Source organism: Bos mutus, chromosome 7, assembly GCF_027580195.1.
Source record: "Bos mutus isolate GX-2022 chromosome 7, NWIPB_WYAK_1.1, whole genome shotgun sequence".
NCBI classification, from domain to species: domain Eukaryota; kingdom Metazoa; phylum Chordata; class Mammalia; order Artiodactyla; family Bovidae; genus Bos; species Bos mutus.
Window position 1 is genome coordinate 92,438,092 of NC_091623.1, and position 15,484 is coordinate 92,453,575.

The following is a 15,484-nucleotide window of genomic DNA, read 5'->3' on the forward strand; positions in this document are numbered from 1 at the left end:
GTTCCGCCCTCAGCTTGCTCCGCCCTTCTAGGTCTGGGGCGTGAGAGTCTGGGCTTGGGAGGACAGTAGCGTTGGTCCTAGGATGACAGGGCCATTTCCTTCCCGGCGGGGGTCAAATCCTCGGAAAGCCGAGCCATCCTGTCCAGCTACCTGTCCCAAGCGGGGCGCAGGCCGTGTCGCCTCTCTAGGAGGCTCCGGAGAACCGGCCACGCTGACCCTCTCAGGTGCAGAAAGCCAGCTTCCCCCGGCCCGCTAGGGAAGATTCCCAGCTACACATCCAGCCGGGGCATCTGAGGGCTGGAGCCAAGCCAGGCGTGCCCGATAGACCAGTGGAGAGCGCTCTCGCCTGACTGCCCGTCCTCCTCACCCGGACCCAGACTCGGCACCGCACCGTCGCCGGGTGGCAGTGGGGGGGCTGCGCAGTCACGCGCGCACCACACTTGCGCTCAGAAGCGCGCAAGGCTCTCTCTCTCCGCCCCGCACACCTGGGCTCCGCCCCCTAGTCCCTGGCCGGCGGTCGAAGGCTTTTGGGGACCCAGAGCGGCTGCGGCAGCGCCCCCCTTCTCCTTCCCTTTCCACGGCTGGAGTTGTCCGGAGCCTGTCGCCGGTCCCAACCAGCCCTCATCCCTTTCCATCCTTCCCTCCCCCCACCCCTGCCGCGGCACGGGTATCTGCAGCCGCAGCCCGGAGCCCTTGAGGCGGCGAAGGGGGGAGGGGAAGGAAGCAAGGGATGAGCGCCGGGAGGGCGTCGGGGGCCCTGAGCCGGACTAGGACGCCCCTGGAACCGGAGCCGGAGCCGGAGCCAGAACCAAACCACCGGTACCGGGTGGGCCAGGTGGCCAGGACGGGAGAACCCGAAAGGCGGGAGGGGGTGTGTGTGAGACAGTAGAGGAAGGGGAAGGGGCTGCGGAGGCCTGACTCAGGCCCGCGCAGAAGAGATGTGGACGCTGACTCAGGCGCTATCCTTGTGCCGGCCGCCTGAGAATTCCGTCCCATCTCGCTCTGCAGTGTCCTTGGGAGGGACGAAAGCTCAGGATAAGCTGGAAAGGGGGAGCTCTGGGCGTCGGGGAAGCGGGACCAGGGTCGTGGAAGAGGGTCTGCGCAGCCGCCGTCTGACACCCCTGGCCCGGACCAGCACCCCCGGCATGGACAGCTCCTTGGTTGGGTAGGGGGTGGGGCCAGACCTCAGAGGCTTGTCTGTCTCGAATCCTGAGGACGGCATTCCTAACCCTCCCCCCATCCTTAGCTGCAGCCCCCTAACTCCAGGAGCCGCCCTGGCCCGTGCTCACCCGCCAGGGCCTCATGTCGGAACCACAGCCTGACCTGGAACCGCCCCAACATGGGCTGTACATGCTCTTCCTGCTTGTGCTGGTCTTCTTCCTCATGGGCCTTGTAGGCTTCATGATCTGCCACGTGCTCAAGAAGAAGGGCTACCGCTGCCGCACCTCGAGGGGCTCGGAGCCTGATGACGCCCAGCTCCAGCCCCGTGAGTGAACAGCCTAGAACCTGGCTCAATCACCTTCCTCCCTCACCCGTCTCCCCACACCACTTCCTGGCCAACAGACCCAGGCTAAATCCCGACCAAGATGGGAAGAGTAATGCTTTCTTGAGTCAGCAAGTGGGGTGCCACCACCCTGAAAGCAGGGCTAGAGAAGGCACCATGGGTGGGAAGTGCCCACTGGTAGTAGTCTTGGACTCCCACTGATTTTCCCTTCTTTTCTGCCCTGGCCCTTGAAATGCTAAGGTACAGCATGATGCAGTTTGGTAAAGGGGTAGGTCTTGAGCAATAAGCCACAGAAGCCACCAGGTAACGTACCTTCAAAGTTGATCCATTTCCCGCTGCCTCACCAACTTCTTTCATCCTTCAGCTGAGGACGATGACATGAATGAGGACACAGTAGAGAGGATTGTTCGCTGCATCATCCAAAATGAAGGTGGGTGTAGGTTGTCCCCTTGTCCCCCACCTCCTCAACTTTCTCTTGCCCTTGCCTTTGCCTCCACTGACCCCTTCTTTTCCTTCTCCCCTCAGCCAATGCTGAGGCCCTGAAGGAGATGCTGGGGGACAGTGAAGGAGAAGGGACAGTGCAGCTGTCCAGGTGAGCTGGAAACATGGGCCAGTATGATTTAGCTTGCCTTGGAGAGTATCCTCTCCTCAAGCACATTCCTCTCCCAGTCTCCTTGCATGATTAGGGTGACAGGGGAGAGTAAGGCGGAATAACGGACAGGAAGAAGAAAGTTTGGTAAAAGTCCTGAATCCTCCAAACCACATCTCTCCTTTAGATGTCATCAAGCCTAGACCTTCATCCCTTATGCCACTCCCCTGGGTTAAACATTGCCCACTTTTTAACCCTGGGAGGGAAAACAACACATGGTCAGTAACATCTTCATATTCAGTTTATTAGATAAAGACAATAAAAGAATAGTGCGGCCTGGGGGAAGTGGGACATCTGGGGGGGTTTAAGGAGCACGCTAAAAGAACGGGAACAAACAGAACAGGAAGAAAAATGGGAATGTTCCCCCCTGCTCCCTTCCTCCCTACCGTCCAGCGTGGATGCCACCTCCAGCCTGCAAGACGGAGCCCCCTCCCATCATCACACAGTGCACCTGGGCTCCTCAGCCCCGTGCATCCACTGCAGCCGCAACAAGAGACCCCCACTTGTCCGTCAGGGACGCTCCAAGGAAGGAAAGAGTCGCCCCCGGCCTGGGGAGACTACCGTGTTTTCTGTGGGCAGGTGGGTATATAGAGTACCCCTGCGACAGGGAGGTTGAGGTGGGGGTCCACTGCTCAGGCATTTGACTCCAAAGGTGGGCCCTGGCTCTTTCTTCCTGGACTGGGAGCTACAGCAGGATTCAGGCTGCACAATGTGCCCCACAACCTGAGGCCATCTCCCCTGTCTTAGATCGGAAGGACATGGCTCTCAAACCCAGGATGTCCCTGACCAGAGGGAAGGGCCAAGCAGTCTTTGAGAGGTGGCCCTAAGCCCCAGTGTCCCCTCCCCTCCCAGGTTCCGGGTGACGCACATTGAGAAGCGCTATGGGCTGCATGAGCATCGTGATGGCTCTCCCACGGACAGGAGCTGGGGGTCTGGTGGCGGGCAGGACCCAGGAGGCGGCCAGGGGCCTGGGGGAGGGCAACCCAGGACAGGGATGCCTGCCATTGAAAGCCTTCCCCCTGAGAGGCCGCAGCCCCCAGCCCTTGCCAGCACCCCCATGCAGAATGGAGGACTCAGGGACAGCAGCCGAGTCCCTCGTGCACTTGAGGGGAACCCTGGAGCCTCTGCAGAGCCGATGCTTGGGGCTGGAGGGAGGGGCCCAAGCCCAGGGCCAGCCAGAAAAGAAGCAAACGGACAGCCAAGCAAACAGGACACCTCAGATCACCAGGTATGAAGACGTGGCCAGCACTGCAATGGGCTGAGCTCTTATTGCCCCTGCTCTGCGAGGCCACTGGTATGACCCATCTCCTGTTCTCTCATTGTCCACCCCTCCTCTCTCTCAGGTGTCCCCACCACGGGGAGCAGGGGGTGTGTGAGGTGAGTCTGCCTGGGCCCCAAGTCAATCTCATCCTCCCAACCCCTATATGAAACTACCTCAGCCCATCGGTTCCCTGAATCCCCGGGGTCAACCACAGGCTCAGCCTTTGGTACATATTCCTTGGTTTGGTGGTGGGGAGTTGCCATGTGCTCCAGCGGGTAGGAAAGGTCCCGCAGCCTCTGGGGAAAAGTGGGGGCTCTGCTTGAATAGGAGGCAACAGTCATCCTTCCTTTCCTCCAAGCCGCCTCCTTCACTGTGCTGACGGACTACCAGCTGGCAGGCCAGGGAGTGGGTGGGCATGAAGCCCCTCCTCTCCTCTGGACAGCACTGCCCCCCAGCTGAGGGACCCACTCTACTTCCACCTGGAGTTGCACAGTCTCAGGCTGGGGGGACCTGGGGAGAAGTACCATCCCTGGCCCTCAGCCTCTTCCCCTTCCCCTGCCTGCCCGCAGGCTGCCTGACCCACCTTCCCCATCACCTCACTCCATATGCTAGAGCGTGGCGGCTGGGAGCAGGCCCCTGCCCTTGGTGGGCCCTTAAAGCAATAGCACCTTAGGCCCTCTGCCCTCTTGGCACAAGAGGCCCAGGCTCTGGCTCGGGCTTTGTGCCCTTTATTCACTGTCAATAAATCCACTCAGACCATTACAGCTGCTTCGCATACTGGCTCCAGCTCCTTCTGACAGGCCTATCCCTGTCCCAGGCCCCAACCCCAGTGGCTCTGGCATCTGGAGTGGGGTGGTTCACAGAACCAGGGTGGAGACACAAATAAGCCAGAGCCACTCAAGACTTTGGGGAACAAATTCCAGTCCCAGAGATTTCAGGGTAGTTCACCACCCTAGAGATGGGGTGGTGGCAGAAGAGAAAGGGGGTAGTTTCAGCCCTAGAGATGGCTGAAAGATCATGGGGAAAAAGGAGTGGGTTCCAGCCCCAGAAATGGGGAGAGAAGTAATGTCAACCCCTGAAGGTGAGAATGGAAATCAGGGAGATTCCAGCATTTGACTGTGTCGCTTTGGATCACCATGGGGAGGGGCAGTCTGATAGCACGGAGATGGGGCAGCAGCATCACTGGGGGATGGAGATTCCCCCTGGCTTCAGGTGAGGGGATCTGGGTGGCCAGGATCCGGGGCTTTAGCTGGAGGGGGAGGCGGTGGACGCATCTGTAGGAAACACACAGTCAGTGCTCCCGAGGCTTCCCTTGGGGATATCCCATCCATTCCCTCCGCTCTGCAGATAAAACAGGACAAATTGGAGTGACCCCTCTTCCAAGGGAGGGGCCCTTACCGGCCTGAGTCGAGGTGCCATCATGTCCAGGGACCCAGGGCAGTCCAGGTCTGGATCTGGAAATAAGAGCCACAAGTCAGCCTTCTGACTTTATTTTGTTCACTTCTGTATCTCCAGCACTTAGGACCGTGAAAGTCACTCAGTTGTGTCCAACTCTTTGCGACCCCATGAACTATACAGTCCATGGAATTCTCCAGGCCAGAATACTGGAGTGGACAGCTGTTCCCTTCTCCAGGGGATCTTCCCAACCCAGGGATTGAACCCAGGTCTCCCACATTGCAGGCAGATTCTTTACCAGTTGAGCCACCAGGGAAGCCCAAGAATACTGGATTGAGTAGCCTATCCCTTCTCCAGGTAATCTTCCAGACCCAGGAATTGAACCAGGGTTCCTGCATTGCAGGTGGATCCTTTACCAGCTGAGCTACTAGGACCATGGCACTCTGTAAATATTTTCTGATTTAACAAATAGTCACTAACCTGGGTCATAACATCCATCAATCCATCCAACCTCAACACTTACTGGGCACCTGCTGTATACTCAGCCCTGCTAAAGGTACCAGAGTAGGGGAGGTGGGATCAGAGCACCCCCACCCCTAATGGCTGTCAGCGACTGAATAATGAAACACCAACAAACACAATGAATGATCACTAAAGGATTCAAAGTAAACTAAGGGTGTTGGAGAAGTAGGGTGCAGAAAATGGTAACAGGGCCTCCAGGGTCAGGGAGAGAGGTGCAGAGAAGAAAGTGGAAATACCTTTTAGAAGAGATGGTTTTGGAAAAGATGGACGAGGCAAATGATGATGCAAACCAGATGTTTGCAGGATTCAAGAACACTAAGGATGTGTATTGGGAAAACACTGTGGGAGAAACTGGCTAATTTTAATAATAACTGGCTAATTTTAATAATAATGAGAAACAGTTACTAATTGCATGCTTGCTATGTGCCCAGCACAATGCTGGGTACCCTACAGACATCTCTTTAACTGTCAAAACTCAATAAGGGAGGAACCTTCCTCCTCACTCTGTAAAGGCCCAGACAGGTTAAATTGCATGCTAGGAAGTCTGGGCAGAGTTTGACCAATGGGCCTGGCTCCAAAGCCCAAACTCTTCTACCATCAAGCCTCAGAGAGCCTGAGGGAGGAGGTTCCTGAGGGCAGGTAGAGGGGCCAAGTATAACCCAAGAGTCCCAGACTTCTTGTCTCTTACCCTCCCGGGGGCCCAGCTCCTTCTACTCACCACCGGGCAGGACAGGTGCAGGGGATCCATCCACAGCAGAGGTGGGTGCAGGAGGGGAGAAGCTGGGAGGGGAAGGGGATGGCAGCATCTGGGAATGAGAGGGCAAAGGCTTATTCCTGGCATGTGGGAAGGTTTCACCAGCTATTCCTCCCATCCCATCTTCAGTTCCTGCCCCATCACTTCCCAAGCTAGAAAGCAGCCAAATGCTTGTATATGGGTAGGGTTGTAGGTGATACACATTTCAACAGCCCATATGTATTGACACTTAATATGTCCCAGGCATTTTGCTGGCACTTCACATGCACTAAAAATTTATTCATTCCTCACCACCACCCCATGAAGGAAGTATTTGATGATTACTATGTCAGAGGTGAGACTCAGATTAAACCATCTATCCCAAATCATAGATCTAGTTAGTGACAAAATCTTGCTAGAACAATAGGTACCATATATCAAAGCACCTCCTAGGGGCCATTGGGCTAACGTTTTACCTCCATTATCTCACAACAGGAAAGCTAGTCTCCTGGAAAAGATATCATTATCCCCCTTCTACATGCATGTGAAGAAACAAGCTCAGAGAGACCTAATCATTGCCTAAAATAATCGAATAGGAATCTGAACTTAAATCCAGCTCTAAAACAGGACAACCAAACTCTTATGAAGACTGCCTTGCTTTCCCTGTCCTCTGTGCCAAAGGAGATGGGGACTCCAAGCCACTATACAGGGAATGGGGTATTAAGATGAATATGGGACCTCCGTGAATGGGAGGGTCAACCAGAGATCCCTGGGGACCCAGGGAAAAGGAAGGCTCACCTGCTCAGGGTCTGAGAGTTCAGATGGCCCCGGGGGGCCAAGTAGCTCCTCCACCAGCAGGGAGGGGAAGACCCCAACATGGCCCCCAAATTCTCCCCTCCAGAAGCCGTCATCCACTCCATCCTGGGCCCGGGGCAGCAGGCGGATGAGCGCCCCCTCAGGGAAACTCAGCTCCTCGGCGCTCTGTCCAGTGTAGCTGTACAGTGCACGAGCCAGGAATGCTGTAGAAGCCCAGGAGAGATGGTGAGGGGAGGAGGTAGGCAGCGTGCCCTGGACCATGACACCCCAGGGCCACAACGACTCAGCAATTCTTGTCCCTTTCTTACCTGTGGGCTCTGCCCCCAAAGGGTTGTCGCTGTCACGGCTGCTCTCAGGGAAGGAGAGGTCCGCGAAGTTGAGATAGCGCTCAGGGACAAAGCCTACCTCACCGTGCTGGTTCCGAGCCTGCTCTCCCAGCCATGTGAACAGAAAGTGGGCTTGCCTCAGCTGTCCACGGCCCTGGCCCTTCTGCACTCAGGCTTCCAGCTTTTCTGGCTGGGTCTTTATGGGCCACAGAGAAGTCCCTCCCACTGCTCCCTTGCCAAGGTCTGAGCCCCAGGTCCCTACCCACCTTGACCCATTCGTCGGCATCTCCCTCCTCTATGACCTCCAGCCACTCGCCCTCTGTGATGGTCAGCTCGTCCTCACGTCCTGCCTGGGCCCCACAAAGAAGAGTTCAGGACTGCTTGTCCCCTAGCCCTCTGGTCTGAGGTCCTTACCCCCATTCACACCTGATAGCCAAACACCACATGGGCAGGGCAGGGGAGGGGCCTGGTGGCCAGGGCTGCGGGGGCAGGCTCCTCAAAGAGCTCCCCAGTCTCCTCACATTCCTCAAAGTCAGACAGCTCCACATCCTCAGCCTGTAGGGGCAGAGAACAGACATCACTGTGAGGCCTGGTCTCAAGTACCCTCTGTGTCTCCCACTCTTCCATCATTCCGTAAACCTTGTGGATCCTCCTCCAAGACAGTACCACCCAACCGTTCACCCTGGCTCACAGGGTGATCATCATCACAGAGCAGGAAAACACTAATGATAATCACAGAGTTACAGCAGTGAGCGCTTACTGTGTACCAGGCACAGTGCTATGTATCTTATGTACCTTGTCTTGTTTAAGTTTCTTAATGGCGTGCATACTCAGTCATGTCAACTCTTTGCAACCCCATGGACTATAGCCTGCCAGGCTCCTCTGTCCGTGGAATTTTCTCAGGCAAGAATAATGGAGTGGATTGTCATTCCTACTCCAGGGGATCTTCCTGACCCAGGGATCAACCCACATCTCCTGCACCTCCTGCATGGGCAGGCGGGTTCTTTACCACTGGTGGCACCAGAGAAGCCAAGTTTCTTAATAACCCTGTGTTATTTTGTGGAACTACGAACCTCGTTTTACTTATGAGGAAAATGATGCTCAGAAAGCTTAAATCACTTTCCAAGATCACACAGCTAATAAATGGAATGTCTGGTACTCAAACTGCTTACAGCCTGCTCTCAGGACCTTAGTTCGTAACCACCATTCTATACTAACAGTAGAAGTTAACTGAGAGCTCTCTCTGTTACAAACCATGCCAAGAATTAAACACATAAGTGATTCCATTCAAGCCTCATAACAACCTGTTGAGTTACGTACCATTGTGATTCCTGCTTCATAAGGTCTGCTTTCGCTAGGGCTCTTTACCCTCCCAGGTGTGTAAGGCTAGGGAGTGGAGGGAGCTCACCGTGGGAGAGAAGTCCCTCTGGGATAGCCGGGCCTCGCTGAGCCGTCGCTCCTGCTCCACCTCATCCTGGGCCTGGGTCATGGCTGGCTTCAGCCAGTGCTGCACATCCAGGCCAGCCCCCTGCAGCAGGGCCAGCCGGGCAGCCCCCTTCACCTGGCTCACCTGACATGGGGAAGAGGGATCAACCCAGGTGATGGCTGGGTCTGCCTTTGGGAAGTGAGTGGAGCCTCCCCAGATATGTCCACCCTCTACAACTTTCTGCTTGCAATCTCCCCACCATCAGATGGAGTGGAGGAGGCCGGAGGAGGTGTGATCTCAGTGGCCCTAAACCCCCAGCGTGGTGCCTCACCTGGGCCCGTCGGATGTTCTCCCTTACTTCCTGCAGCCGCTGTTCTATGCCTGGAGCCTCTCGCTCTGGAGCCTGCTGCCGCCTCTGCTCCAGCCGCTGCAGCACCTGGTTGGGAAGGTGGAGGACGGGGGAGGGTGGAGATACCATGGGGCACAACTTAGAACAACCTGGTAGTTAGCTAGTTGCTTCACATGCATTCTGTCATTTAATGTTCCCTGGGATGTGGGTGCTATTATTAGCCCCATTTTAATGACAAGGAAACTGAGGTCCAAAGAGCTGAAGTCACTCAATACTCTCTTACTCAGGGTTATATAACTAGAAAGCAACAGAGCAGGATTTGAGTCCAGGTGAGTCTTGCTCCCAAGACTATGCTCTTAATTACTGTGCCACACTGTCAGCTTGAATTACTCTTCCCTTCCCTCTTGCCTACAGCCCCATGACATCCCTCAGTGACTCTGGGACCCCCATCTCTCAGCATTTCTTGCCCACCCACAACACCTGCACCCCCACCTCACCCGATGCCCATGATGCTGGATCTTATAGTCTCGGGCAGCTCGGCTCGTCCAGCGTTGAACTTCTTTCTCCAGGCCACTCTGCCCCGCCACACCTCCTGCACCTCCTTCCAGCTCCAGGACACACACCTGAATGAACAGGGAGCTGTTCATGTGAGGACTGCCTGACGCTGCTCCTTAACACCTCCTCCCTGCAGTTCCCTCCTTGTCTCCTCCCCACAAACAGGTGGGAGCACACACCTATGACTGTGGACACAGGTGTGCTTCCGTGTGGACACACAAACACAGTCCTGGAAATGGGATCCAGGTTGAGGGGAAGAGGGAGAATGAAAAAGACAGTGAAGTGAAAAGAGAGAAGGGTGGGATAAAGAGTGTTAATCTGTGTCCTGGTGGGAGGGAGGTGAACTGGGGTTCTGAAACCCTCTCTCCATGGTTTAACAGTCTCTAAGTAAATTCCACAGGCTTCCCTGGGGGCTCAGTGGTAAAGAATCTGCCTATCCATGCAGGAGGAGATGTGGGTTTGATCCCTGAGTTGGGATGACCCCCTGGAGAAGGAAATGGCAACCCACTCCAGTATTCTTGCCTGGGAAATCCCCTGGACAGAGGAGCCTGGTGGGCTACAGTCCATGGGGTCACAAAAGAGTCGGACATGACTGAGCAACTGAAGAACAACAAAGTTAATACTAGGATGTGAATAATGGGAGAGAGGTCTAAACCACAGTCCCCTTTACAACTGGCCTGGATCCACCTAGCACAGAGGTCTCACCTGATCATTCCCTGCTGGCTGAAACTGCTGAGGTGGGGTGGGGGAAAACACTCCAGGTTCCTGAAGAAAAAGCTCCAGATCCTGCTCCCAGCTTACCTTGGAGGTTGGAAAAAAATCAAAGTCAGCCATTCACTGGCTCCCTCTCCAAGCCTGTCCCCAGCCTTTCTTGGAAGAAGAAGGACAAGGTGAGAAGGAAATGGGCAGACATGTGGTGGGGTGGGCTGTACTGGGAGAGAAGGGTAAAGAGGATCTCTGGAGGGCTCCAATAGGGCACAGCCCTCACCTGGGAGGTCGCTTGCCTTCCGTGGCGAGCATGCTCCAGGGCCATCTCTGCAGCTTCCAGCTCCGTGCGGCTCAGTGAGGTCAGCGGGTCCCTCAGGTGTTCTAACAGCTCACTGACCAGAGCCTGGAGAGAGTCCCAAGATGCTGACACTACCCTCCCCCCAAGCAGGCTCTCTGTCCAGGTTTGGGTGGGAGATGGGCATGAGGTATGGGAAATTGGGAAGGAATAAGACATTATTATTGCTTCTAAAAACAGACCCTCTTGTGTACATAGCACTTAACACTTTAAAAAGCATTTTCACATTCATTCTCTCCCTTGAGCCCCATTAGTCTTATAAAGTAGTCTGAGCAGGGGTTATTCCTGTTGAGGAAACAGGAGTTCAGAAGGGTTAAGTGTTCTGCACAATGTCATGCAGCCAGCTAGAAGCAGAAGCCAGGAATGTCTCTTCTGCCCATTCTAAGCAGGCTAAATCCCCTGCCCTACTCAGCCTGTCAGTGATGGGAAGCAGGGAGAGGCTCTCCCTGCGGAGAGGCAGGGGTATCTAGGCTGAGACTAGCCTTGAGCAGGGCTGGCAGTTCTTCCTGGTAGTAGTGGTCAAGGTGGGCATTGGTGGCCACCAAGTTGAGCAGGTACTCATTGCGGGCTGCTCTCAGCTGCTGGGAGTACTGGGCCGACTGGGCAGACAGCTAGGAGAGGAACATAAGTGTCAGCTGGGAGCTCTAGACTCTTGGGGTTCTTCCAAGGCCAACCCAGATCCAGAAAGAATTCTCACATTATTGACATAACTGGCAAACTATACTAAAAATTTTACATACTCACAACTCCTGATAAAAATCCTCTAGTGGAAACTGCATACATTTAGAAGAAAACCCCACCTGCTCCTTACCATGGTCTACCAGGGCCAACATGAGCTGGCCCCAGCACCTTCTCTCTTTCCACAGTGCTCGTCCCCCTGCTCACAGTGCTCCAGCCACACTGGCTTTCTCTCAGTTCCTTGAGCCTACAAAGTTATTCTCACCTCAGAGCCTTTGCACTTATCACTGCCTCTCCCTAGAGTGTTCTTCTCCTACATCTTTGCACAGTTGGTTCCTTCTTGATATTCAACCCACCTGTTTAGGGAGGCTTTCCCTCTAAATTGGAGAAGGCAATGGCACCCCACTCCAGTACTCTTGCCTGGAAAATCCCATGGATGGAGCAGCCTGATGGGCTGCAGTCCACAGGGTCGCTACAAGTCAGACACGACTGAGCGACTTCACTTTCACTTTTCACTTTCATGCACTGGAGGAGGAAATGGCAACCCATTCCAGTACTCTTGCCTGGAGTATCCCATGGATGGGGAAGCCTGGTGGGCTGCCATCTATGGGGTCGCACAGAGTCGGACACGACTGAAGTGACTTAGCAGCAGTAGCAGCCCTCTAAATTACACTCCCCTGTTATGCTTTATCAAAGGACCTTCTTTTCTTTTCATTTATTCTGAGTCTTTGTTTATTTACTATCTGTCCCCCCTAATCAGGCTGTGAAAGCAGGAACTCTACTGGTAGTGTTCCCCACTGTATCCCCCGTGTTTCGAACAATGCCTAGTACATAAAAGTCCTCAATAAGTGCATAAAAAAGGAACGAAAAATAAAGGTACTATGTCTATTTTATAGATGAAAATGAGTCTCGGAGAGAACAAGTTTACCAAGGTCATGCACCAAGGAAGTACAGTAGCCTGGATTCATCCCAGTCCCTCTGACTTATGCCCCTGGGTTCCAAGCCACTAGACTAATCTGTCCACCTCTCCCTGTCCCCACTCATGCCCACATCCTCTGAACCTTGGTGCTGAGTTTCTGAAGACTGGTCCGAGTGTGAAAGAGGCCATGGTCACTTCGGTTAAGCCTGTGCGGGCAAAGGAAAGGAGTGGAGGTCAGACCCAGCCATGGTGCCTTGGCTCTACACCCTGTCCCCAGGCTTCTCAGCTCCCCATCAGCCCACCTGGCCTGGACATCAGCCGCCTTCTCCTGGGCCAAGGCCCACACGCGTTCCCGCTGCCCATACAGCTTTCGGCTTCGGCTCAGCTCCCGGACAGACTGCAGCACCTCAGCCTGTGCCCTCTGGAGGTTCTCTGCTCCCTAGGGGCGTGGACACAGGAAGTCCTGATCCAGGCCACCTCCATCCCTGAGTTAGCCCTTCCTTCACCCCATCCACTGAACCATACCTTCCGAAGCACCTGCTCCTTAGCACTCCGCCCCGTGCCCCCAGCCAGGTCACGGTATCGGTCAGATGCCTGGAGCCGGGCTTGGCCCCCAGCCACAGTGGCATCTAGCAGGCAGCGCCAGGCACCGAACACCATCCTGCCTCTCCCCAGAGAAAGACTGTGTTAAGGAGGGGAGCACTCCAAAGCTTCACGAGACACCCTCCTCCCAGCACCATGGGAGACAGACAGCTTTCCCTTCCCCCTCGTCTGGGAGCCCATCGATCGATCCGCCCATTATCTCAGCCACAAGGATCCCTCATGCCCTCCACCGCCATCCAGTGTCCTTGCTGGGTCAGCTGCTCTCCTCCTGCTGTATCAGCTCCACCTACAGCTCACGTGCCCTCCCCACAGGTTCCTGGGGTTGAGTGCCTCATTCCTTCTTGGCTCCCAGTTCCCCCCACCCCACCCCACTGTGGGACTCACCTGCTGTCCATCTCCCCACTCCGGTGTCCTTCCCTCTTCAAGAATGGCCCAGCCAGTTTCTGGAGTGCCTGGTGGGAAAACCATCACAGACCCAATTCCCTTTCAAAGACCCCATACATGAGAACACAGGACCAGAATATGATAATACCCCTCACTTTGCTAAGAGCTTTACATGCATTAACTTATTCCATCCTTGCAAGAACCCTGTGTGAAGATACAATTATTGTTATTCCCATTTTACAGAGAAAGAAATTGAGGCCCAGAAGGTTAAGTAACTTGTCCAAGGTCACACAACTTAATAGTACCACAGCAGGGACTTGACACACACGTGCCTGATTCTAGGCACATGCTCTTGACCAGAACAAGAGTATGTGTGGAGCCACACTGCTGGTGGTGTAAAGGAGGCCAGAACAAAAGGAAAGGTCCAGAGAAGAGTCCCATACCTGTCCATACTCCCGTTCAATGGCTGCCCTCTGCTTGCTGTAGGATCTGTGGAGATTGGGGAGGGTGGGGTGGGGGTGGTGTTACTGTTTGGTCCATTTCTCCCACCCTCCATCCTCTCTTCAGCATGGTCAGGAAGGAGTGGGGAGTCAGGCCTAGAGTGTGACTACACTGACACTGAAGAGAGAGTCCTTGAGATCACCTCGGGCAGCCGCAGCACAGGACAACCGCACCTCAGTGCTCAGAGACTCAGCAGGATCTTCCCCACCCCTGGAGAACCATCTGTGGGCTTGGAGGTGAGGACGCATGGGGGCCTGGGTACAGAGTCCGCCAGCCTTCCAACAGGCCTGGGGTGGGGGTGGGGGGGGCGGCTTCTGCACAAAGCTTGATTGTGGGGGTGGCGGGCCGGTGTGGACTGAAAGGCTTTGAGGGAGGGTCCCAGTGTGTTTATATGTGTTGGAGTGGGCACAAGGATAATACCTATCCGGTATGAGAGAGGCCTAAGGTGAAGGACTTGAATGGGCAGGTTGGAGAGCTCTTCACCCCCGCCCACCCCGACAGCTGTAGTATGTTGGAGAAGGGGCGGAGCATGTGACAGAGAAAGTGGGGGTATGTGGAGGGGTCAGGGGTTACCTGATATCCTCCAGTAGGTCTGCCTCTCTCTGCTGCCGGGTCTGAAGGATGCTCAGCTGCTCCAGGAAGCGAAGCTTCACCTCCTGGGCCGGCTTCACCTGTAGGGGTAAAAAGAAGATGAAGACCCCTGGCGCGAGGACCTGAAAAACACTCCGCGCTGGGAGCGGTGAGGGGGCGGGGCCAAGGAGGAGCTGGGATGTTTCCTCGGTTACTTCTGGGTTGGCCTTTGACCCCTTCCTACTCTTCGACCCCCCCCGGGCAGGTCTAGTGCCCGCTTGGTCCCCATCACTCCCCCAGCCCGCCAGGAGTCCCTGTTTCCAGGCCAAGCTCACTTTTCGGGGCGGCGGCTGCATCTCCGCTCCGGCCCAGGCAGCGACTCGACTCCGGAACTCGAGGAAGCCCCGCCCACATGTAAGCCCCGCCCCTGTCCGGCTCCGCCCTCGCCCCGCCCACGCCTGGTCAGTCTACTTGCTGCGCGGCAGAGCGCGAGGGGGCCGCAGAGAAACTGAACCTCCGTTACTGCTGCGAATACCCCGGAAAGGGTCCGCGCCGCCCGGTGGACGCCGCGTCCGCTGGACAGTAGGGGGAAACCTCAGGTTTCTGTGTCAAGACGCCTGGGTTCTATTTCTAGTAGGGAGCTGCTGACTCAGCCCATAATTATTTCTAATCATTCATTTACATATGCAGATCTCCAATCCTGACGCGACGGCTGAAAGACGGCGAGGAACTCAATCTATGACCAGGAAAACTGAATCACTGGATGCCTCATTGAAGATGCGTCTGATGAGGGAAACAGGGCTGGTCCAAGGCCTTTTCCCAATTCCCACTGAACTGGAAAAGCCGGCGTGTGAGCGAGGATGAGAAAGACGCCTGGAGCCAGGAAGGAACCAGTACCAGAGGAAAAGACAGGTACATCCTGGGCCAATGGAGAAGAAACAACCAGCGGGCGTGAGCTGGGAGATGAACGTGGGGACCTGTGGCCTAGAAAGCCTCTATCACCTTTAGGTTCTGCACCCTTAAGGTTCTGCACCCCTGCTCCACCCCACCCCTGCACTGCCTTCTGGAGATGTGCACGCCCTTTCCTCATCCTTCTCACCTTTACGTGGCTCACACCTCCTCACCACACCCGACTTGGAAAAGGCAGGTAGGTATCTGTGGCCCAAATTCCAGATTCGTATTTCCAACAGCTCACCTCCATGAAGATCACCTCAGGAGATCTAAATAGGT

The 15,484-nt window shown here is 55.3% G+C and overlaps 2 protein-coding genes across 5 annotated transcripts; one reads left to right on the forward strand and one right to left on the reverse strand.

The window, feature by feature from the left end:
• The first annotated feature begins 63 nt into the window (after nt 1–63).
• Nucleotides 64–3,907, forward strand: RELL2 (RELT like 2). Of its 2 annotated transcripts, none has more exons than XM_005910494.2 (8): nt 64–826; nt 1,247–1,486; nt 1,869–1,934; nt 2,030–2,096; nt 2,547–2,732; nt 3,006–3,381; nt 3,497–3,530; nt 3,773–3,907. In XM_005910494.2, the coding sequence occupies exons 2-7, from the start codon at nt 1,303–1,305 to the stop codon at nt 3,527–3,529; spliced, it is 912 nt and encodes a 303-aa protein (XP_005910556.1). In that variant the 5' UTR covers nt 64–826; nt 1,247–1,302; the 3' UTR covers nt 3,530; nt 3,773–3,907. The 2 variants fall into 2 exon arrangements, with proteins under 2 accessions (XP_005910556.1, XP_014338707.1); XM_014483221.2 differs by having other exon boundaries at nt 64–819.
• On the reverse strand, nt 3,218–14,655 carry FCHSD1 (FCH and double SH3 domains 1). 3 transcript variants are annotated; one of them, XM_014483220.2, is made up of 20 exons: nt 14,590–14,655; nt 14,258–14,355; nt 13,627–13,672; nt 13,184–13,251; nt 12,722–12,857; nt 12,499–12,635; nt 12,339–12,402; nt 11,082–11,210; nt 10,525–10,647; nt 10,242–10,337; nt 9,479–9,604; nt 8,964–9,068; nt 8,615–8,776; nt 7,633–7,761; nt 7,473–7,556; nt 7,189–7,306; nt 6,863–7,083; nt 6,050–6,137; nt 4,813–4,868; nt 3,218–4,688 (listed from the first exon to the last, which is right to left on the reverse strand). In XM_014483220.2, the coding sequence occupies exons 1-20, from the start codon at nt 14,608–14,610 to the stop codon at nt 4,623–4,625; spliced, it is 2,073 nt and encodes a 690-aa protein (XP_014338706.1). In that variant the 5' UTR covers nt 14,611–14,655; the 3' UTR covers nt 3,218–4,622. The 3 variants fall into 3 exon arrangements, with proteins under 3 accessions (XP_014338706.1, XP_005910557.1, XP_070230611.1); XM_005910495.2 differs by having other exon boundaries at nt 12,722–12,863; XM_070374510.1 differs by lacking the exons at nt 14,258–14,355; nt 14,590–14,655 and having other exon boundaries at nt 12,722–12,861; nt 13,627–13,658.
• Nucleotides 14,656–15,484: the final 829 nt, after the last annotated feature.